This window comes from Chaetura pelagica, unplaced genomic scaffold (assembly GCF_000747805.2).
Source record: "Chaetura pelagica isolate M959 unplaced genomic scaffold, ChaPel_1.0 scaffold725, whole genome shotgun sequence".
Taxonomy (NCBI): Eukaryota; Metazoa; Chordata; class Aves; order Apodiformes; family Apodidae; genus Chaetura; species Chaetura pelagica.
Window position 1 is genome coordinate 623,821 of NW_009953490.1, and position 21,069 is coordinate 644,889.

The window sequence follows — 21,069 nt, forward strand, 5'->3', positions numbered from 1 at the left end:
TCCTGCTGAGCAACCTCATATTCTGTAGGTCCCAGAGTCACTATGTGTATTTCAGCAAGTAAAATGTCTAAGGGGAAAGGATCTGGAAAGCAAAAGTATCTGTGCTGAGGAACTGCTGTCTGCACTACGCAGGCTTGAGGGTTTGCTTTGGGCCTTCTCTTGTCTAACCCAGGAGATTTACTGGACATCTCACAACTTATTTGCATGCAGAAGGAATCCAGGTTTGAAATTCATGACTGCTCTGGAGTGCAAACAAGGCATGGGTAGGGACAATTCAGACTCATTCCAAATGTACACTCCTGATCCAAACTAAAATGTTAGCACAGACCCACCCAGAGTGTACCACCAGGACTGTGCCTTAACGTGCAGTAGTGATTCCACTGGAAAACAAATTTACATTTTATTCTTCCTATGTTTACTCATTCTCTGAACAAAAGTGGTTTGCCTTTCACTGACTCATCAGTGCATTTAGAACCTTACATTAAAGAGCATTTATGAGATTTAACTGAATTATTTGACTTGTAGGACCTCTTCTCTGATAAATACATCTTCTTGAGACAACTACTTTTTATTGGACTTGTGAAATACTCCAAACTACACCATTGATATTTTTCACTCAGATAGGCAGCTTGGACTCTTACCTGTACTTGGAGGTCCTTTTCATTTTAGGAACACAGTGTGACAAATCAAGATTGATACGCCCTACTAAACTGGTATAACCTCTGAGAAGGAAAGCTTTCTATAGCCCTAAGTTACAGCCTGTAAGGCAGCTTTAATGATTGAGTCTGGATTTACAAGAAGACTGAGAATCTAACATGATATGAAGACAGTGGGATGGAAGGCACCCTCAGCAAGTTTGCAGATGACAACAAACTGACTAGTGCAGTCAATATGCCAGAGGGATGGGACTCATGAGGTAGAACAAGGCCAAGTGCAAGGTCCTGCAGCTGGGTAGGAGCAATCCTTGCAATCAATAAAGGCTGGGGATGATGTGATTGAGAGCAACCCTGTAGAAAGAGACTTGGGGGTCCTGGTGGATGAAACGTTAGACATGAGCAAACAATGTGCACTTGCAGCCCAGAGGGCCAATCACATCCTGGGCTAAATCAGAAGAAGCATGGCAGATCAATGGAGGTGATTCTGTCCCTCTACTCTGCTCTTGTGAGACCCCACCTGGAGTGTGGTGTCCAACTTTGGAGTCCTCAACACAAGAGGGACATGGACTGTTGGAACGAGTCCAGAGAAGAGTCACAAAAATGATCAGAAAGCTGGAGCACCTCTCCTATGAAGACAAGCAGAGACAGCTGGGATTGTTCAGCTTGGAGAGGAGAAGGCTTTGGGGGGACCTTATAGCAGCCTTTCAGTACCTGAAGGGGGCTACAGAAAACGGGGGAGGGAGCCGGGGGGTGACTGTTTACAAGGGTGGGTAGTGACAGGACAAGGGGCAATGGTCTTAAACTAGACCAGGGTAGATTTATATTAGACATTAGGAAGGAAGAAGTTACTTCCAATGAGGGTGGTGAAGCACTGGAACAGGTTGCCCAGAGGTGTGGTGGAGGCTCCATCCCTGGAAAAAATCAGGGTCAGGCTTGACCAGGCTCTGAGCAACCTGATCTAGTCAAAAAGGTCCCTGAGCACAGGAAGGGGGCCTGGACTAGATGCTCTTTAATGGTCCCTTCCAATCCCACGTATTCTATGATTCTATGATTTGTAGTATATGTATCTAACTCGGTTGGAACTAGATGACCTTTAAGATCCCTTCCAACCCAAAACATTCTGTGAATCTAAAGATGCATGAACATGAATTCTCTTCCAAGAAATGCACTCTTTTTCATATTCTCTGACCCAGAACTGGAAGTTATCGATGTTTATAGACACACGGCTCATATACACATATATTCTAGGAGAGCTCTAGACTGAAGGACTTGACCCAAATATTTAATTATCCAAAATCAGAGGCTTTTTAAACAAAAGTGTGGTTAGGGAAATCTAAGAAATTTGAAAGTTTATCGGCAGGTCTTAAAAAAATTAATCAGATGGGACTCCAATGCTCACTAATTTAATGACAGATTATTTCTTGATTCCTATTATTTTGGTACCTATTATAAGTATGGATGCTCAATGAAGACAAGATCTCTGAATGATAAAGAGATCATCTTTTCCTGTTCCTTGTGGCTGCTTGAAATTAGAGTTCCTTGCATGTAACTTCACAGCTGTTGGAGGGGGTTAATATGTGCACCACTAACAGTGATAACTTGTGCAGACAAACCCAGAACCTCCCAGTTTTTAAAACTCTAATCAAAGAATGAGTGTATTTTTTCTCTGTGTGTTCTTTTTTTATAATATTCTTTTGCCCATTTAGATTACAATCTTGTGAAAGCTGCAACTTTCATGTTGCAGATATATTATTCCATGTATATCACTGCTTGGAATATTCTTCTTGATACCATAATATATTTAACTACGTGGAGAGTTTCTAACAATGAAATTATCTAGGCTGCAGAATCAAATGCTCAAAAGTTAGGAAGCAACAGAATTGTAGTTTTCTACCGTAGCTTTCAATTGTAGTTAAGTCTGAATGAAACATAAACCAAAGAAAAAAACCCAAGCTGAAAGGACAAGCTGAATCCAAATCTCAAGCTGCATCTGCTAAGGAATTGTTGATAAAGCTCCATCTGTAAAGTCTTCATTGGATCTTTTGGTAGAGTATGAACAACTAACTGGAAGCAAACAATAGGTCAATTTGTCAGCTACACAAAAGTGATAAGAAACCTTTACTATGTCCTTGTCAATTTTTTAGATTGTAAATTAATTTTAATTAATTCAGACAGAAATGATATAAAATTATTTGGCTGCGATGTCAGCTTTAAAACTGAACTAAAGAAACCAAAACATTCAAGAGTGGCTTTCACCAAGCCTGATGGCATTAAGTGGGATCAACAAGCTCTCTTAGCTACTCAACAAAAAAACTGAAAGGAAGCTTGAAGCTTCAGAGTTCACTGTATAGTTGAGCTCTCATATTCATCCATACAAACTATACAACATCTATGCAAACTATAAAACAGTGTATCTTTTCCTCCTGAAATGAAGCAGGGGCCAAGTACCATGAAATATTTTTGTAGACTGCAGCATCCCTCAGCTCCCATCAAGACTTGCAGTTTTCCAGATTTTTTTAATTCCTTATATATATATATATACACACGACCTACATTGCTATTTTTCTCAGTTATGGATAGGAAGGGGAAAAAAGATAATCTGTTCAACTAGGAAAATATTCCTCAGGTATTTTCCCTTGCTCTTTAAAAAACAAGTAATACATCCAACAGGGAAAAAAAATGTTCTGCCCTAACAACAGTATGTTACTCTATGTCATCCTCTGTCCTGACAATTTTCTGCTTGCTTTTCCTTTTTAACATGTAAAGATTATGTTCCTTTCACCTATGTTTTTGTAGTTATGTTTTATGTTATAGTCCGTACAGTACATGACCCAAAATGCAACATAGCAATATCGTTTCAGGTTAACCTGTTACAACATGAGTAGACAAAGAGGGCCCCTTGTATGGGAAGCTGGGGAAGAATGATGAGTGAAGGGGAAGTTGAAATTTTGAGCAAGGTCAAACATATCTCTGGGTGCCCTGAATTTTTTTTTGCTTTAATTATCTGTCTAAACATTCCAGGAGCGTAGCTCTCTACTGGTTGAATTTGTGGCAAAAAGAAAATCTCTAACTCTCTTCTCAGTAGCGTTTCACAAACTAATTTAAACCACGAAACCCTCTATCTCCTGAAAAAGACAAATATGTAATTATATCCTCTAAATTTTATCTAAACTAATAAACAAAACAGGGTCAGGGCAAGGCTTTCAGCAATATCCTCTGGTTTTCTGTGCTTTTAATTGTTAATATGGTCTCTGCCAGGTCTGCTCTTTGCCAGTCAGCCCTCTGCCAAAAACTCCTCAGGCATAGCTTGCAGGTAGTATCAGACCACTCCAGTGAGTAGCCTGGATGCAGCTGCACCCTTGAGATGGGGGAAAGGAGTTAAGTCCCTGCTGTCCTCAGTCCCTGAGGAAATAGCTCTAACATCTATGGGCTGTAGGGCAGTTGGAGGTGAAGTTAAAGGGTATCACATTCGTTTTGGCACAGAAGACACAATATGGATCTATGATGCTTTGTGTGCCTTCAGACATAACTTAAAAGGGACTATGTGCTTCATGACTCCTCCCTGGCACATCCTCTGAATTACCATTATGCACCATCAGTTCACTTGTCCTTCACTAGAAGGGAATTGGTCACATACTTAATGTCCAATACTTCCTGTGAGAGATTGATGACAAATTATCTTCCTCCCTTCTCTTCCCACAAAAGGATTAATATAGGGAAAACTTTTCCATTATTTTCAAAAACAGTGAAGTATTAGGCTTGGCTAATTCAGAAAACAAGCAAACAACAAAAGCCCATATAGACTTTTCCATGGGGCTGTATGAAGTCAATAAAACCATAAAACCTCCTTTTAACTTGAGATACTTTATATTTCAGCATTATAATCTTAAAATGGAAAAAAACAGCCCCCATTACACAGGTCAGATACCAGTGGTCTTGCACAAAATGAGATTTTAAAATCAAATTATGTTTAATCCTTCTTTATAATGAGCATGAATAATTATTATCTTAATAATTCTGTGCATTCTTACCTCCCCCACAACTTCCAACCTGCTGGCATCATCAGAAGTACTGGTCAAATTACCGTGGTGAAGCAGGGAGTCATCATCTTTGGAAGGGCTGTTCACACCTTCTAACTCATCAAAAAAAATGTTGACATCCTTAGCTACTAAAAACAAAAATAAAAATACACATTTAAACAATAATTGAGCCAAACGAAGATACTGAGTATAACACATTGTCAACAATTTCATTTTTTTAGTTCTGGATTAATTATCTACTATGTAAAATTTAAAATCTAATGCACACTGAAGAAGTACTTTCTTCACCAGTGAGCCACATATTGATTTAGCATACCACAATACCTCTCTGATGACAAATAAGTAATCTTCTGTCACAATAAAACATACATTATCTAACTCCTTGGCTTTGCTTGGGGTGAAAAATTACCTTCTGGATTACTGTAGTCTCTGAAAATTTCTTAATATAAAGAAGCAGTTTTTTGACTTATTACATGAAGAATCAAGGTAGAAGTTGTACAGACCTGTGGAGAAGATAGAGGCAGAAGACCTCAAATAAGTACTGTTACTTGAAAGGCACTGAATAAATGAGCCCGGGCAGAAGTTTGTCTTTACACAATTTCCCATGTTTTGATGCACGTAAAGCTGGCATGTTTGGATTTACCTACTCAGCAGTCCTCAGTTCTGCAGGAAGCAATAGCTTAAATCTACAGTATGCTGTAGGAAACCCAACTCGGATAAAAACTGAAGAGAAATAAAGGCCTGGAGCACATGCCTCCATCCTGGGGATCTGGCAGTGTGGCTTGGGACCAAGACGAGGCAGTGCAGCCAAGGACAGCCCTGTGGTGCCTTCCCTCTGGTGTCTGTGGGGTGAGGCCCCAGACAGCACCACAGGGAGGCCTTGCCTGGCCATCCCAGGGCTGATTCTCCTCACTGAGCCTGATCCTGATGTCAAGCCATGGGCTGACATCTGGCCTGTCTTTGGCAGTAGGACAGGCCCCTGCATTGCCCTGGCAGGGAAAGATACCCTGCTGGAATAAATGGGTTCAATTTCCTCCACCTGTCATGCAAGGCTATGGTATGTGATAATGTTACTGTTATTAAAAAAAACCAAACACTGGAAGGAAAGAGTCAAAGGCTGGTGCTGCCCTCAAGGTATGAGCAGTGTTAACTTTAAGGTGTTGTTCCTTGCTGTGCTGAGCAAGAAGGTGATGATAAGGTGTGTGCAGAGCTGCTGTGCAAGTCTCTAGTCCCATGTAAGAGCCATTGATCTGCTGACTGAGTGGTGCGTTGGATGGGAGAGGCAAGGCAGGCTGGCTGCGGCCAGTGAGGTCCACTTTTGTGCCCCATCTGATGCTGCAGATCTGGCGGGGAAGTGTGCTTGGTGAGAGGAAGAAAAGTGCCTTTTTTGGGGATCAAGCTTCAGCTATGAATATACTTCATCTGCCCAACCTCATGTTTCATATGCACAATCCAGAATTACTCAAGTAGAGTCATAACTGTTAGGAGGGACCCCCAGGGGTCAGCTGCTGAGCCTCTTACCCCAATAAGAGCAGAATCAAAGATCAACCATTCTTGACAGAAATTTGTCTAACTCACAATTCCTCACACTTTTTTCAAATTTGACTGACTTTTGGAATAATTTTTCTGTTGTGCGATAACTTCCTGATCCTTTTGCATCTCTGCAACTCCCCTAACTTAGTGACAGGCAGTTGTAATTCCTGTTGACAAGGTCATATATTAACAGGGAACACCCAAAAATCTCTAGTGGCTGGCAGCAACGTGGTTCCATTTCTAGCTCCTGGCTGCAGGTGTAAAAGTCCATTTCCCCATCGTGGAGAGACAGAATAGCTGCCAGAAATTAAAGGCCATTAACGGTTCCCAGACAACACACACATTTTGTGACCTCCTTTTCACCCTTTCCCTTCTTCAAAGGCTATGGCCCAGTTTAAGAAAACTTTTTAAACAGATGTCCAATGCTACTGACTCTGCAGTGTCTGCAGGTGGCCTATTTTTCATTATGTTAAGCAGGAGAAAGTTTTCTTCCTAATATTTGTTCTGAATATGCATTTATGTTGCAATTTAAATATATAATAATTTTCCTATCAATCAAGCAGGAACATGGGGAAGTTACCACTCCTTTTTTGAACATGTCTTTTACTGTATCTAAAATCTAAAGGTAGTTAAAAAAGAAAACCCTAATCAAATATTCAAGAACTCTTCTTCATTTTCACTCATAAAATAAGGACACTGAATTTTTAATTGCAATACTTTTGCTTATAAAGCCACAAAAAACTTAAGAAACAACAGAAAAGCCTTCACATCCAAATTAATTCACTCTAGATACTAAGCTAATTAATTAACTTAAGCAGCACAATTTTTAATAGAAATTCAGAGTTTTTAATAGTTTGAACAGCATTTTGTTTCCATCTGGACAGCATAAGAAATTCTGAGCCAGATTTACAGATTTTAAGAAACCATACCACTCCTCAGATTTAGCAATTTTGGGGTTGTATACTGACTAATCTGTCATTCTTTGTATCCCAATATAAATGTTGCACAATACTTAATCTTTCATTAACACTTAATACATAATTCATCGGTTTTAGATAGCATTCTCTGTTCTGCATTATCTCAGTTTTTATAGACATACTGGGAGCAGCAGCTTCACCTACTTCATTCTCTTTTATAGTGCGTCATCATAGTCTGTGGACACAAGAGACACACAAACCCCCTTTTTGCAGATGCCGTTTTAAGACTATTTTTACTAAGAGTCTATATATTTTACTCATCCTTTTGCCAAAAGCTCCAAAATATAATTAGAAACAAATATCCAGGACTGAGTTTTCCGCTTTAAATTGGCCTTTGCACCATCCTGTTTCCAGTTAGGGGTAAGCTTACTGACAGGAGTGAAGAAGAGCCTCTTTGTTTTGTTTGGGTTCATATGATAGCAAGAGCTTGCAGATCCTCAGTGTCACTTCTGTCTACATCTAATTTGTCCTAGGACAAACTACAGAGGCTTTAGGAGACTTAGAAAGCAAAAAGCAGTCTCCAATCTGTACCACATGCAGCAGCAATGTTATGACAGGACAACCACTGTGAAGCAGCACAGTCTAATTGCCTGGCCTTCAGTGGCCTTGCTGTTTCAAAGTGCAAGCCTGAAAAATTCCCACCCCATCAGATAATAATCTGGATGCAGATCAGGACCAGCTTTTGCATACATGTTCACAGGAGAAGAAATCATCTGAATACCCAACAGAAAGAACTACTGAAACAGAAAACATTTTGAATGACTTGAAAATTCACTGAACTGAAACTCAGCAGAGTGCCTTCATCAGAGCAACATGTATATGATCAACACCTCAATATATTCTGAAAACAACTGTGGAAAAAAAAAATTATACAGTGAATCTTTTAGAAGATTATGCAAGATACCTATCTATTGCAGACAAAGGCAATGAAAGAAGGAATGCCTGTGTGCTATGCTTGAGGGACTTGGAACTAAATTTTTCTTGCCATTAAGACTGCCTTGGTTTAAAAGATGAGGCCTTTGAGATACAACAATTGCTGATTCCTGAAGTTCTAGTAATGCTTTGGGTTGCAAAATAGTTGGTTTTTAAGTGGGTGTTTTGACATACACAATTTGGTGTGTAAGAGCGTTAATGTGTTTGGGGGTTTCAAGGAGAGAATTACTGGATCATTCTGAGGACTTGTGAGGAGCAAAAAATCTTATTTCAAGGTCACTTTAAAATTCAGCCTATCTCAAAAGTGCCTAGAAGTTGTGGAAACAGTGAATCTCAGCTGGTTAGTGATACTAGGAACCACAACCTGCTGAAGTTACCTGTAGTAGAACATTGCTCATATTGAAAGTACACAGACAATGGGCATGCCGATTGGTAGCTTCAGCAAATAGGATAAGCAGTGAAGAGATGTGCTGAACTATCTCAACAGCATCAAAGGTGTATGTCACCTTCTTCCAGCTGCAGAAAAGGTGTGTTGATGGTGAGAAAGTGGAACTCTTTACACTGTAGTTGTCTTACAGTATATGTTTTTGAAAATACAGTCTTGTACTGACACTAAACATGGAGCTCTAACATTTGCTGAAAACATTTTTCTACCCCAAGCCTCACTGGATAATAAAAAAAAATCAAAATACAGTTCCAAAAACCTAAATAAATAATTTAAAAAGCAAATCCTGTTTGCTTTACTTTAATAGCCGTGATGGTTCTTCCAAGCCACCTCTCCTGTGGCCTGTAGCAAGTTCAGCCAGTCCACTCCAATGGACATGAACATCTATGCTGCCTAATGTTGCTAAAGGCATAATCAGGGCTTCATCTTTTTTTGTCCCTTTCAGATAATGACATGCATACATGCACAAATGACCTTAACAGAATGATATGCAATAATTTTATCATAAGTGTGCTATTTAGGAGACAGACTGGTGCTAGTCCATAGTCATGCCTTTTTAAGCAGTGAAATTTAACAACAATGCAGAGAAATGTACATTGCTACAGGAGATACTTAAGAATTCCATCTCTGGTTTAAGATCACCTCAAATATGCATGTGCTTTTCTCCCCATTATGTTCCATTTTGCAGAAAAAAAATCAAAACTACTTCATAATTCAGAACCCCTTGAGGGGCTGAAAAAATGTGGACATAGAAATATTTTTATCCCAAATACAGAAGAACCACATATTCTGAAAACTGAACACTAGGAAATTCTAAGCAAGGGTCTGTACACCATCTCAGTGGGTCCCCAAGCCGCTTTGTTCCAAGAGGTTCATTTAGATAGGGATCAAAGACAACAGAATTTCTTTAATCTCCTGAAGATGGATGATAAAAAACTGATGTGCCTAAAAATATGAATTTTCATTATAAAAATGGGACCTATGTTTTTGTGTGTCAAGATGGAAGCATGCTCAGAGATCACACTTCTGTTAATTATTTTACTAACAATTGTCACACCAAGCTATCAAGTATACTTTGGCTTTGGACAATGCAAGCTAAAGATCAATATTCCAGAAACTGCTCTTTGGGAGACTTTGAGGCCTGTCAGTAATACTGAAGAGTGAATTTCCTTATACATTCTTACTGGCACTGTTTATAGTGAGTATATAGAGCATTTCCAGATGTTACTGGTGGTAGAAAAAATATTGAGTTTAAAAGCACCAATAATGAAGAAAACCTCTTAATAAAAATCCCGAGTAGAAAACAACAGTTTGGCAGAGACTTGCAAAGAAGAAAAATTCAAGTATGAAAAATCGAGAACCTCTCTCCATCTTGTGGTACTACACCTTACGTTTTTACAGCATCTATTTGGATTTTTTATTAGAAACACTTTTCTGCAATCAGTAAGGCTGGCAGATACAATTTGCAGAACTTCGCTTAATGGAGATCATTCTACAGATACCACACAGCCCAAACCTTCCACACAGCCCAAACCTTTTTATCATATTAAATGCTAAATTCAGTAACTACACAGCGTATCAGCAACCCTCTTCCAGGAAACTCACAGATTTCTGGCTTCCATATTATGAGAAATAAAATAAGAGAATGAAATTATTTTTTATTAAACCTGGTGAGAGAAAATGTTAACTGGGTTTTGAAAAATATTCTAAAAAAGCCTGAGATTTCTTGGAATTTTGACATTCCTGCAATGGCAGGAAATTATAGGAATTATTGAAAAAAAAGCTTGAAATCTGAGCTTTTTTTCTTTTTAAATAAAGCTATTTACTGCTTTCCTGAAGTCCATGTTCTCAGTGTAATAACTAGGAAACAACCATGAAAGCCTTTGCTAGCTTTTGCCATGGCCCTTAGGGCACCTCCAACACTGGCTGCTCCTGACTGGACGCCTGGGACTCCTTCTAACTTGTACAGGCCCCAGGACTCCATTTCAGCCCCCAAAGACTGTCAGCCTCTGCCTCAATGATGCTGCAGCAGGGCCAGTCTCCAGCTCCCCACAACTCTACCCATAGATGGCCCCACTGCACCGGGGAGGTACCCGATGATAAGGGCTGGGGCTGCCCTGGTGCCCCCAGGCTGCCCTGATCCTGGCTGGGGCTGTGGGATGGGACAGGCTACAGGTTGGCAACAATAGGCAATTCTGGTTTATATCTGACATAAGGTTCAAGCAGGTCTTTGAAAACTCTGCTGTCTTGTTTGCAACCTTTGTTTAGATCAGATGCATCACCATGTTTTGCAATTTTACACCCAGTGCAAGCCCCTCTTTTACAGTATGTGCCTATAGCCATTTTCAGTCTAATGACTGTTTCTGGACTGTTTCTGATAAACTACTGACGTTTTATGGTTATCATGGGGTCAAGAATAAACTGTTTTATAAAACACTTAACAGAAATCTTTAGAGCTGTGGTACTGTGGCAGTAGAAATAACTTTGAAGACTTTTTAAACAATATTTAGAAGTAAATAATGAGATGGTAAATCTTTATCCTCAGTTGCAGTCTAACAGATTCAGTAGGGTAAAAGAAAAGAAAAAAGTAGGTTTATAGCGATACATTTGTTTTAAGTAACTGAATTAAAAAGAGTAATACAATTTCCACTATTGAATGATCACTCTTGGAAGTCTACCAAACCAAAAGGTCTATCAGTTAGCTAAAGTTGCACAAGGCCCCTCTGGAGCAGAGAAATGCTCAGGAAACTCATGTTAGCAAGAAAACACAGGTGGCATTTAAAAGCATCACTAGCCTTTTAAAATTTTTCATTCAATGCTACAAAACAACTGGCAATAAAAGCAGTGACTTTCTGAACAAACACCCTAGGAAGAATATTTCGGTATGTTTATCCTAATTATTTCATATTCACAACAAACTGCAGGTGATAAGACAATCCCATAGACACAAAACAAGCTTTTGCAAACTGGGTTATAAAGTCATAGCAATACATGTGTCTTTCCAGAAGAAAATGTAGCTGAAGGACATAGAAAGTAATTTTTCAACAGCAAGTGGGTCTGGTTTGGAAAAGAAAACACACTGTCTCCTAGGCTGCAAATGCTGCATCCTTCTCAAAAGTCTCTGAAATAGTCTAGAAATCAAAAGGTTAATTCTTAAAATGCTCTTTGTTTAATGTTCTTAAGTTTTGAAATTATATTCAAGCTGCTAAAGCAATTTGGAAGCCTACTTCTATCCATTAATCACTTGTAAATATTTGTTTTACTTAGGGTAGTTTTCACATACATTTACACACGTACAGTGCAGATGTTTGAGTCTAAGCTGTAGCAATGATTCAAGTTACCTGATTATCTCCCTAAATTCCATCTGCAGGCAACAGAGGCAAATAGCCACTTCTAAGTTGCAAGTGATCTAATCTATATTAGACACCTACTTTAAAATAAAACAAATTAGGCTGTAGACATGCTAGTTACATGCTGTTGATAGCAATGGATTCAGATCTTGATGCCCTCATTGCAAACCCTTATGTTCAAGTCAGATGATTGTCTTCTTTATGATAAAAATGGCATACTTTTAAAAGAAACTAGGGGTTTTATCTAGAAACTTGAGGTTTGAGATTATAAGTAAACCTGTGCCCTGTTGAATGAAAATTTGGGGTTATTCAGCATAGGGATATAGTCAGAGAGTATGATATTGAAATATGACACAGTACCAAGGGAAGTTGAGATATGGCTACTTTGCAAAGAAGCTGCTTTGGACAAACTGTTAATAAATCTAATCTTGACATCTAATTCTTTTAAACAAATCATCCAGCTTTATCATCCTCAACCATGTGCTTGAAATGGACATGATAATTGCTTCTTGTATTCCAGTATGGTCTTTTCCACATGCTTTTCCTTGTTTATCTGTCTTCTCTATTCAGCTTCTGAAAGACTACAGAGCTTTTTCTCAGCCACTCCAGTCCACATCCCCACTACCCCCAGGCATATAATCTGGGCTGTGCAGGTGCAGAGAAAAGGAAAGTAAAATCTCATATTAAGATTTCCTCATGAGAGAAGCTTTCTAAGTTAAAAAATACAGCTTAAATATTAGGGTGATTCAATTTCAAATTATTACTGCTGTCATCCTGAGAGTTTTCCTTCCACCCCCAAACTAATATCACCACCAAATAATCTGATTCTACCACTGAACGGTTCCTTGTTCATATGGCAAAAGATCAGGAGTTCAGGGGTTTACACATTCCTACACATCTTTTGTTGCTGTTTCTCACTTTAGAAAACTGTTACAAAAACCACCCAGTCTAAAATAAACTACAAAAGAGGAATACCAGGAAGCAATACTATGCAGTTTGATTCTTAGCTTGCATGACTGCTTTCAAGCTATTATGGAAAATTCCCACTAAAATTCCAGATTCTTTTGGATTTCAGAGTTGCATCAGGTTTGGGTAGGGGGGTGTATTCCAATGTTGATAGCAAGAGTGTTATTTCTTCTAGCACAATCCTTAAGATCATTCTGCAGTTACATTTAGGAAGGGTGGACCAATCAATTCTTAGTCCACAACCCATTACAAGTGAAAAGAGGCGGTTTCATGCAGTATCTAAGATATGAAGACCTTCAGTTGTTGTGACAAGCTCACCACCTCTGCTCCCAAAAATTGCCAGCTGTAAAAATATGAATAAACCCCAACACTTTGGAATAGCTGGAACTTCAAATCCAGTCTTAGATCCCAGACTGCAGTATTTGCATGACTTAATTAGTTCACACAGACAGTCAAGAGTGTAAAGAAAGGATTAAAGTAACAGGAATTTTACTATTTTGGACTACTTTTGGATAGGGAATACTGCTGAAATCCTTAGGCACATAATAATTCAAATCTTATTATGATGTCTCTGAGAGTAAAAGTTTTATTACTGGCCTTCAATGACCAACTGAACTTTCTCAGAGATTTTAGTAATACATACTTACTTGTCTTTCAGTTCATCCTTTTGTATGTTCCTTCAGCTATAATTTTAATGTATCTCTAATTGATTCTTCTACCATAAAACCAAATTTGTATCCAAGGAGTAACTTACTTTCTTGTATTGCATTAAGAATTTCTGAAAAGTCCACATCTGTCTTCTGTATATCTGGTTTTATCCATATTTGCGTTTCCAGCCGGTTAACCTGCAAATCCTCTCTTCCTTCTGAAGAAATTGAAGAGATTGATGTGGTTTGTGACAGTGCAATAGAAAATCCAACCAAGAGGATTTCAGGTGGGGGAGCATACACATGGAATAAAGCTATTTAATTTTTTTCCCCTCTAGCAGAACCAATTTTTCTTCAAACCAAGCAACTTCAGATAGAAAGTGGACTGATTTAAAGCTAAATAGAAAGAAACAACCACACCCTTTGCTATCAGCAATGATGCAGAGTCACTACTGGCAAGTCCCTTGTTCAGGTGAACACATGCTGCCATGCCATGAGCACCCTCTCACCATACCATCTAGAAAACTAACTCCAAAATGTGAAAACAGACAAGACAGGTTGTTACAAATGACACAGCACTACAAGAACAACCAGACTAAAATAAGACGCACTAACACAAGAAGGACAAATTAAGTCTCAAGACAGAAAACAACCATTAGAACAAAAAAAAACATGGACAGCATGTTTCAGCCACAGGACACCATTTAGTCTGACATGCCAAGCTGATAGCATGGCATGGTCTAGGCAGCACCCCAATACTAGAGTCCATTTTGAAGGGGGTTACACTGGTATGTAATGGTTGTGATTTAAAAGCACTGCAGAATAAAAACATAGGCTAATAGGTCACAGTTTCAAACCTGTTTGCACATATAAACAGGCATAAGATTCTCCCACTTCACTGGTCTTTCAATATGAGAAAAGAAAGGAGGAAGTTTTGAAAATGCGCTCTTTCCATATAAAAAAAGGTAGCGGAATGCCAAGAGTAGACAGGAAAAGGCAAACAGGCTTAAGCTGCTGGTTACAGGGTATTCTGATAAAGCCAGAGACAGAGCTACCAGCATATGGCAATTTTTAAAAGAGTGGCAGCAAAACCTGACCTTGCACAGAGGCATCTGTTAGAAGTGATGCTCTTGAGTAACTATTTCACAGAGTTACCAGAGCGGTAGTGGTCAAGAAGATATCTGGGAAATAACCTCATAATAAAAAGGCCACAGTGGAAGAAGAGACCTTGAGGTAATTTAGTCCATTACTGTGTTCTTCACTAGTGGCTATTTATTACAGATGCTTTTGATAGAAGCATTTTCCTTCTATAGTCTGCCTATAACAAGCTGGTCTTGTTTTGAATTCCTTCCTAGCCCATTGTATCCTTGCCCTCCACTCACCAAATGACCATCTCACCAGCGGTTTGATGAGAGTTACAAATTATATCCTTGGACACAGAATTACTCAACTCTATATTAAAGACCTTTCTTCACTTTCTGGATAAAAAAAGATCTCAAAATTGGTATACATACAGCAGCTTCAGCCTTTTTTATTTCCTAAAATTAAAACCTTATACATTCAACCCATCTCATGCTTTCCCCAGCGTACTCCTTTGTTCCACAGCAAAGATCCGCTGTTAACGTCAGAGACAGCTCCCCTTGTAGATTCCTGTAAAGTGTTCTGTCATAGCAGCAGCAGGAGTCAGCATTTAATGATGTAGAACAAAGAGAATTTCTTTAGTGAGACAGCTGATTATTCATATAATAACAAGCTAGGTAAATCTGCAGATGGCCTCAGAGGTGCGAGGCTAGGATTTGCCCAGGAAAGAATTCTGGGGCAAAGGAAAAATACTGCAGCTGCAATATATAAGTAAGAGGATGGAGAAGTAAGTACTGGACAGTTAAGCAGCTTTGCAAGTGATATTCAGTTTCTAGTTCAATACTCAGCTACTGCTTTTAACATATACAATTATATATTTGAACCCACAAATCTATACTTTTTTCTCCATTTCAACCATAGTTAGAGCATGAGAATGACAATACTGACAAATATAAAATACTTTCTCCTTCCCAAAGCCCTCCATCCTTGTTACACCCAAATCACTGCTCCTCAGGATGCTTGAAGGTAGAAGAATGGCTGCAGCATCTCCAAAAGATCTGAACTTACTGAGCCAGGGAGACAGGAAGTGCCAGCGAGCCAGCAATGACTCTCCAGAAGTTCTGGTATCAGACGGATTAACCACAAATTCTTAATAAAATGAAGATGTTAGAGAACATACATATTCAATTTAAAACCCACTTTTTAATTCATGAAAAATACTGTCTAGAAAGTGGTCAGAAAATGTCCTGCCTAAACCTGACTGTTGTTCAGCCTAACAGCCTACAAAACCAAGACAAGTTTTGCTGCATTCAAATCTCCTCTATTTGATTCATGTGTAGTATGAGGACATTCCAGCAATCCACACAAATGTCAGTCTCATAAGCTTCTTTGATTCAGGATATCTTTAATATCTGGCCTCAGTGCACAAGTATCAGACAAATAACATCATATTCTGATTTCACTCAGAATTGTAGGCATAATCTTCTATTGGCTATTTGTGATTAAAAGCATGGCTAATCACAAACTTGCCTTCACCAACACAGAGAAAAAGAAATGTATCTGCCAGCATCATAGCTGCTAAATAAGTGATTGCAGGAACACTTCCTTCTCCCATGATCTTCAATAAACTGACTTGAATCAGAGCACATTTGCTTCTACTCTTCTCCCTACCCCTCAGCACCCACTTTGCAGGAGGGAGCCCTAGGTATATATATATATATATATATATAATGGGTCATAGACTGGCAAAATTGTTTGTTGATTTGTTGGCAGACAAAAGTTTTAGCCCAGCAGTTCTTTGGAAAAATCCACTGCATCCTCTACTACGTCCCAAAGAGATTTATTTTCTCTACCATAGATCTCCAATACAATGAACCAAGACAGTACCTGGTGTCACTGTTACTGTTGAGGGACCACTAGCCTGGCTTTGGCACTTGCTTCTTGCTTTAGCAGCTGCTGATTTATGCTGTATCATTGACACATCCCACTGAGTAAACGCTAAGCAGTAATGCCTGGGAGGCTGGGGGGAAAAGACTCTTACCATAGAAACATGAAAAATAAACAAACTCAAATAAAAGTGAAGTAGATATTAGTTTTCTCAAATTTTTCAAATTTTATGTGATTTTACTACAAGATTAGTCTTGAGATTTTTCTCAGATTACTGAGTTGTTTTAGTTGAACTGAAGTAGTATTTTAAATTAGCTCATGGCATTCACTGTGGTTCACTTTGATTTGCTTGTTGATGTATAAAGGCAGTGCATAAAATACCATAGTTTCTCCTTTATTTGTTTTGAAGGTTCTTTACTAATTAGGTTAGAAAAACAAACGAGATTTTTAAAAGGCATTTCATTTTTAGATGCTGAATTAAATGGCTTTTTTCTAAATCCTTTTGTAACATCCTTCTGAATATTAAAATGATCACATGTAGCAGATATTATGCTGCAAGGTAATTAATATGGTATTAATGTTAAACCAGGTCATTTCCACTATAGTGAGAGATATTTTATGTCTGCTTAAAACTAAGAACATACTCAGGTTCTCTATCATATATCTAGCCAATTATCACAATTAGCTTTTTAGACATGAACTTTACAAGCAAAAGTGTATTTTCTTGCACAGTAAACACTTGGCGACAGATTTTGAAAGTCTGCACATTTTTATATTGTGCTGTGATGTGCAAATCATATTTCTAGATTAATACCCTCACCTTGTGGTGTGAAATTGAGCATGAGCACTTGAGCATACAGAAAAACGTGCACAATTTCATTATCTGGCACCAAATTAAAAAAATAAAATTTAGCTGATGGAACAAGTGCCGCTGTTTCTCAGTGCCCTATAAAGGGCTCATACTTACTCCATATTTTTGAACGTACATGTGAGAACATAACTGATCTTTGTAATTTGCAAAGCCCTTTGCAATCAGGGCTTCTTGAAGAGTTTTACCAATTAGGTTCTGCTTATTGGTTGGAATAGAAATCACAGAATCACAGAATCATCCTGATTGGAAGGGACCTTGAAGATCATCCAGTCCAACCGTAAATTAAATTCCCCTACCATAACCTAATCTACTTGTTCAGTGCTTAAATCATGTCCCTAAGCACTATATCTACATTTCTTTTAAATGCTTCCAGGATGGTGATTCCACCACCTCCCTGGGCAGCCTGTTCCACTGTCCAACCACTCTTTCAGTAAAGAAATTCTTTCTAATATCCAATCTAAACCTCCCCTGGTGCAACTACTTGGCTCAGTTGCTTTATGAAATCACAGTCTCTCTTCTTTGCCCTCACTTTTCTTCCAGTTAACAAGTTAAAACAAGTGTTTTGTCTAACAGTTCTAGAAGTTTCTGTACAAAAACATGTACGTCTTCACAGGATCTTTCTGAAAAGGCAGGTAGCCAGTGAGCGACTTCTATCAGAAAGAGAGAGCTGATTTTTTTTTTTTTTTTTTTAAATCAGCTTGGCAGCAAACATACACTTTCACAATGCTTGTACTTCAGCACAGGCATTAAACATGAGTAGCAAAGAACTAGTACGCCATATGGAAGATGCTCCTAACACAGAGCCATCTATCTCTAAAGGACTAATCTTTAGCAAGAGAAAATATAATTCTAATATTACCAGGTTATCTTGTTTGTTGTTGTTGTTTTTTGTTTTCCTACATAAAGTACTGCCTGTAGTTTCTACAGAGAAGTTGCTCTTTCTCACCAGAGCCTCCTCTTTACAGCAAGCAGAAGGCTTTTGTGCATGGTCTCCATTTCACTAAAGGCAACCCCAGGTCAGCATGGGGTGAAAGATCAGCCCTGCGGGTCCATTTTCTACTGACTTCTCTCTCTGAGTGTTAGGCAGGTCACCTACAGCAAAAACACACTTTCAAATGGAAATTGTTTAAAGCGTTACCTATACAGATTAGTCAGAGCTATACACGTACATGAAATCCATAGCTTCACTGAGCTCAATTCTGGCATTTCTCATTTCTGTGACAAGAATAAAAAAAAATGTACTCCATAATGCATCTTCCCAGCATCCATCCCATTACTGCACTGGACAAAACATTTCAATGGATGAAAAGCATATTGATTCAACTACTGCATGAGGAAAACATAAGCTGTTGTCTGAGTCACAGGATGTATGCAAATAATATATTAATATACATGTGTCTTCCTAGCAAGATAGAGTTGTTCTGAAAGCTGTGGCTCCAAGATAGGTAATTACGTATCATTAAATGGAAGGCTGATGTGTCTCACAAGTCTTTAAAGGAGAGCTACTTTTGCCACATTGGTCACAGAGAATCTCAAATTACTTTCCATAAGAAATCCTGTGTCGTAGGATCACCAACCAGTAAAGTATTGTAATGTCTCTTTTGCCTCAGCATTTTTTTCCTCCTACAGCATAAACTGGATGCCAGAGTGTTACTCCGTGCATCAGTCTTACTGCAGTGATTATATTAGGTATCTTTCATATATTAAAATTATGTAATGTCTTGTTGCTGCTTTAAAAACTGTCATGTACAATAATGCAGAGTTCCATGCTGGGAAAGTAGTGCTGATAAGATAAAAAACCCACATAACAAGGAGAGAAAACGAAGAAATAAAGGAATAGAGTTGTAGGAGTTGGAAATACTAGGTACATTTAAAATACATGTGGTCAGTAGCCACATTTTGAAAACAGGATTAATTTTCATTTATGGGTCTGTAATTATGGAGGCCCAAAACTTAAGATCAGCAAGATAATTTTATTTCATCCTTGTCAGCTTCATATTAAAAATACAACATTGGTTCCTTCTGATTAACTCTAGCGTAGGTATTGCTTTCCTCAATGGAAATAAAAAAGAGGAAACAAAGAGAATGTTCCAGAGTTTCCTTACAACTCTTTTGTCCAGGTGGAGGGTTTGTCACCTGAATATACAGCTAAGACAATTCCTGAAAATACAGGCAGAATCCACACGGAAATGGGTTGTGCATCATGAAAGGTAACTCTGTCTTTCAGTGTTTGTTTTCCTCTTAAACAGATACAAAAAGATGCAATATCAGCATTTTTCAAGATCTATTTCTCCCCACCAGTATTAAAAAAAAAATAATCTTTTGATGTGTCAAAGGTCTTTTAGGAGGTCAAGTTAACACTGATGGTCTGCAAGCCACCAGTGCACAGGGCACTGATGAGCCATGCTCACCTTTCTCTGGTGATCCTTGTTCCTCACACAAACTCTGCTCACACTTTAAGGCCTTGCCCCAGATGAGCCACCACACACCAGCGACATGGCTGCAGCTACACACATACCAGAGGGCAGTTGCCTCAGATCTGCAAATTTTCCTACCAAAAACCTTGTTTAAGTCAGGACAAAGGCTGCCTTACTTCTTTCACAAGTATCTTCTCAGCACATTCTGCAGAAGCTTACCCTGTGTCCTGCCTCGAGCTGCCCCTTCTCCACACAGAAGAAAAATGCTGTTTTCAACCTGTAATCCTTTGGCTCAGCAGCCCATACTTGACTCCTTTCTGGAATAAGACCACTACACAGAAGCTTTCCTTCTGTCCTTGCTCCTTACCAGTAGCACTAAGCCTCCTCTACCTTGCAGCTTCAACACAATTTCAGATTTCTACAAGAGGGAGGGTGTGTGTGATGAGTTCCCTTTTTCTTTCGTTTTGATGCTACCTCCAGTCTTAGGTTCCTTTTGAAGACGGAAGTGAGGATAAGGACAGGAAAAGTCATGTGTTTAATTCTCAGTTTTTGAGCACTTGTTGACATATCTGTATATTTAAATTATGTCTGCCATAACTGCAGCAGCTTCTGTATGGTGTGGCAGCACTGATCCATATGTACTTGTGACAAATAGGGAATATCTTAAAAGCCCCAGTTTTCTCTAATTTGAGGTACTCACTTTTACCTGTGTAGATCATGGGATTTGCACCCATCTATCTACAAAGCATGTCTACAGTTTTCAAAGAATTATAAATAAAAGGTAATGATACACATCGAAAGAGAGGCCTTTAGAGACTTTTGATTTAAGTCAAAGGACTCCATCATAACAGTACTATTGCACAATGTGCTTCCAAGACTGAAAAGACTGGGTACCCTGTGGAAATATCTGCAGATATCTGAAAAACCTTGACCTGGTAGAATGCCATATATGTCTATAAATACACAAGGATTTGGATATAATTCTTGATAGTCTTAAATGGTTTAACCATTACCTTAAAAAAATGTATACTTTCACTATTCAGCATGGCTTATCAAATCTTTCACTATGCAGAAAACACCTTTTGTTTTAATGGTTCTCTGACTGATTATGGATAATGTGTTTGCATGTTAGTGTCTGAGAATCAGGAGTTGAGTGTAAAAGCACAAAAATGCTTTGCTAGTTTTGAAAGTTATTGAATAAATACATAGGCCTACTTCATTTTCAATAGAAAAGTCCAATGAATGCTGGGGGGGGGGGGGGGAACAA

At 38.6% G+C, this 21,069-nt stretch overlaps 1 protein-coding gene across 1 annotated transcript in view; it reads right to left on the reverse strand.

Annotated features, from left to right (window-relative positions):
* Nucleotides 1-21,069, reverse strand: part of ANO4 (anoctamin 4) — a 190,764-nt gene that overhangs the window by 96,778 nt on the left and 72,917 nt on the right. Inside the window, exons 3-4 of the mRNA XM_009999042.1 lie at nucleotides 13,655-13,765; nucleotides 4,688-4,824 (exon numbers count right to left, since the gene is read on the reverse strand). Coding sequence (XP_009997344.1) covers nucleotides 4,688-4,824; nucleotides 13,655-13,765 — 248 coding nt within the window. The remainder of the gene's footprint in view (nucleotides 1-4,687; nucleotides 4,825-13,654; nucleotides 13,766-21,069) is intronic.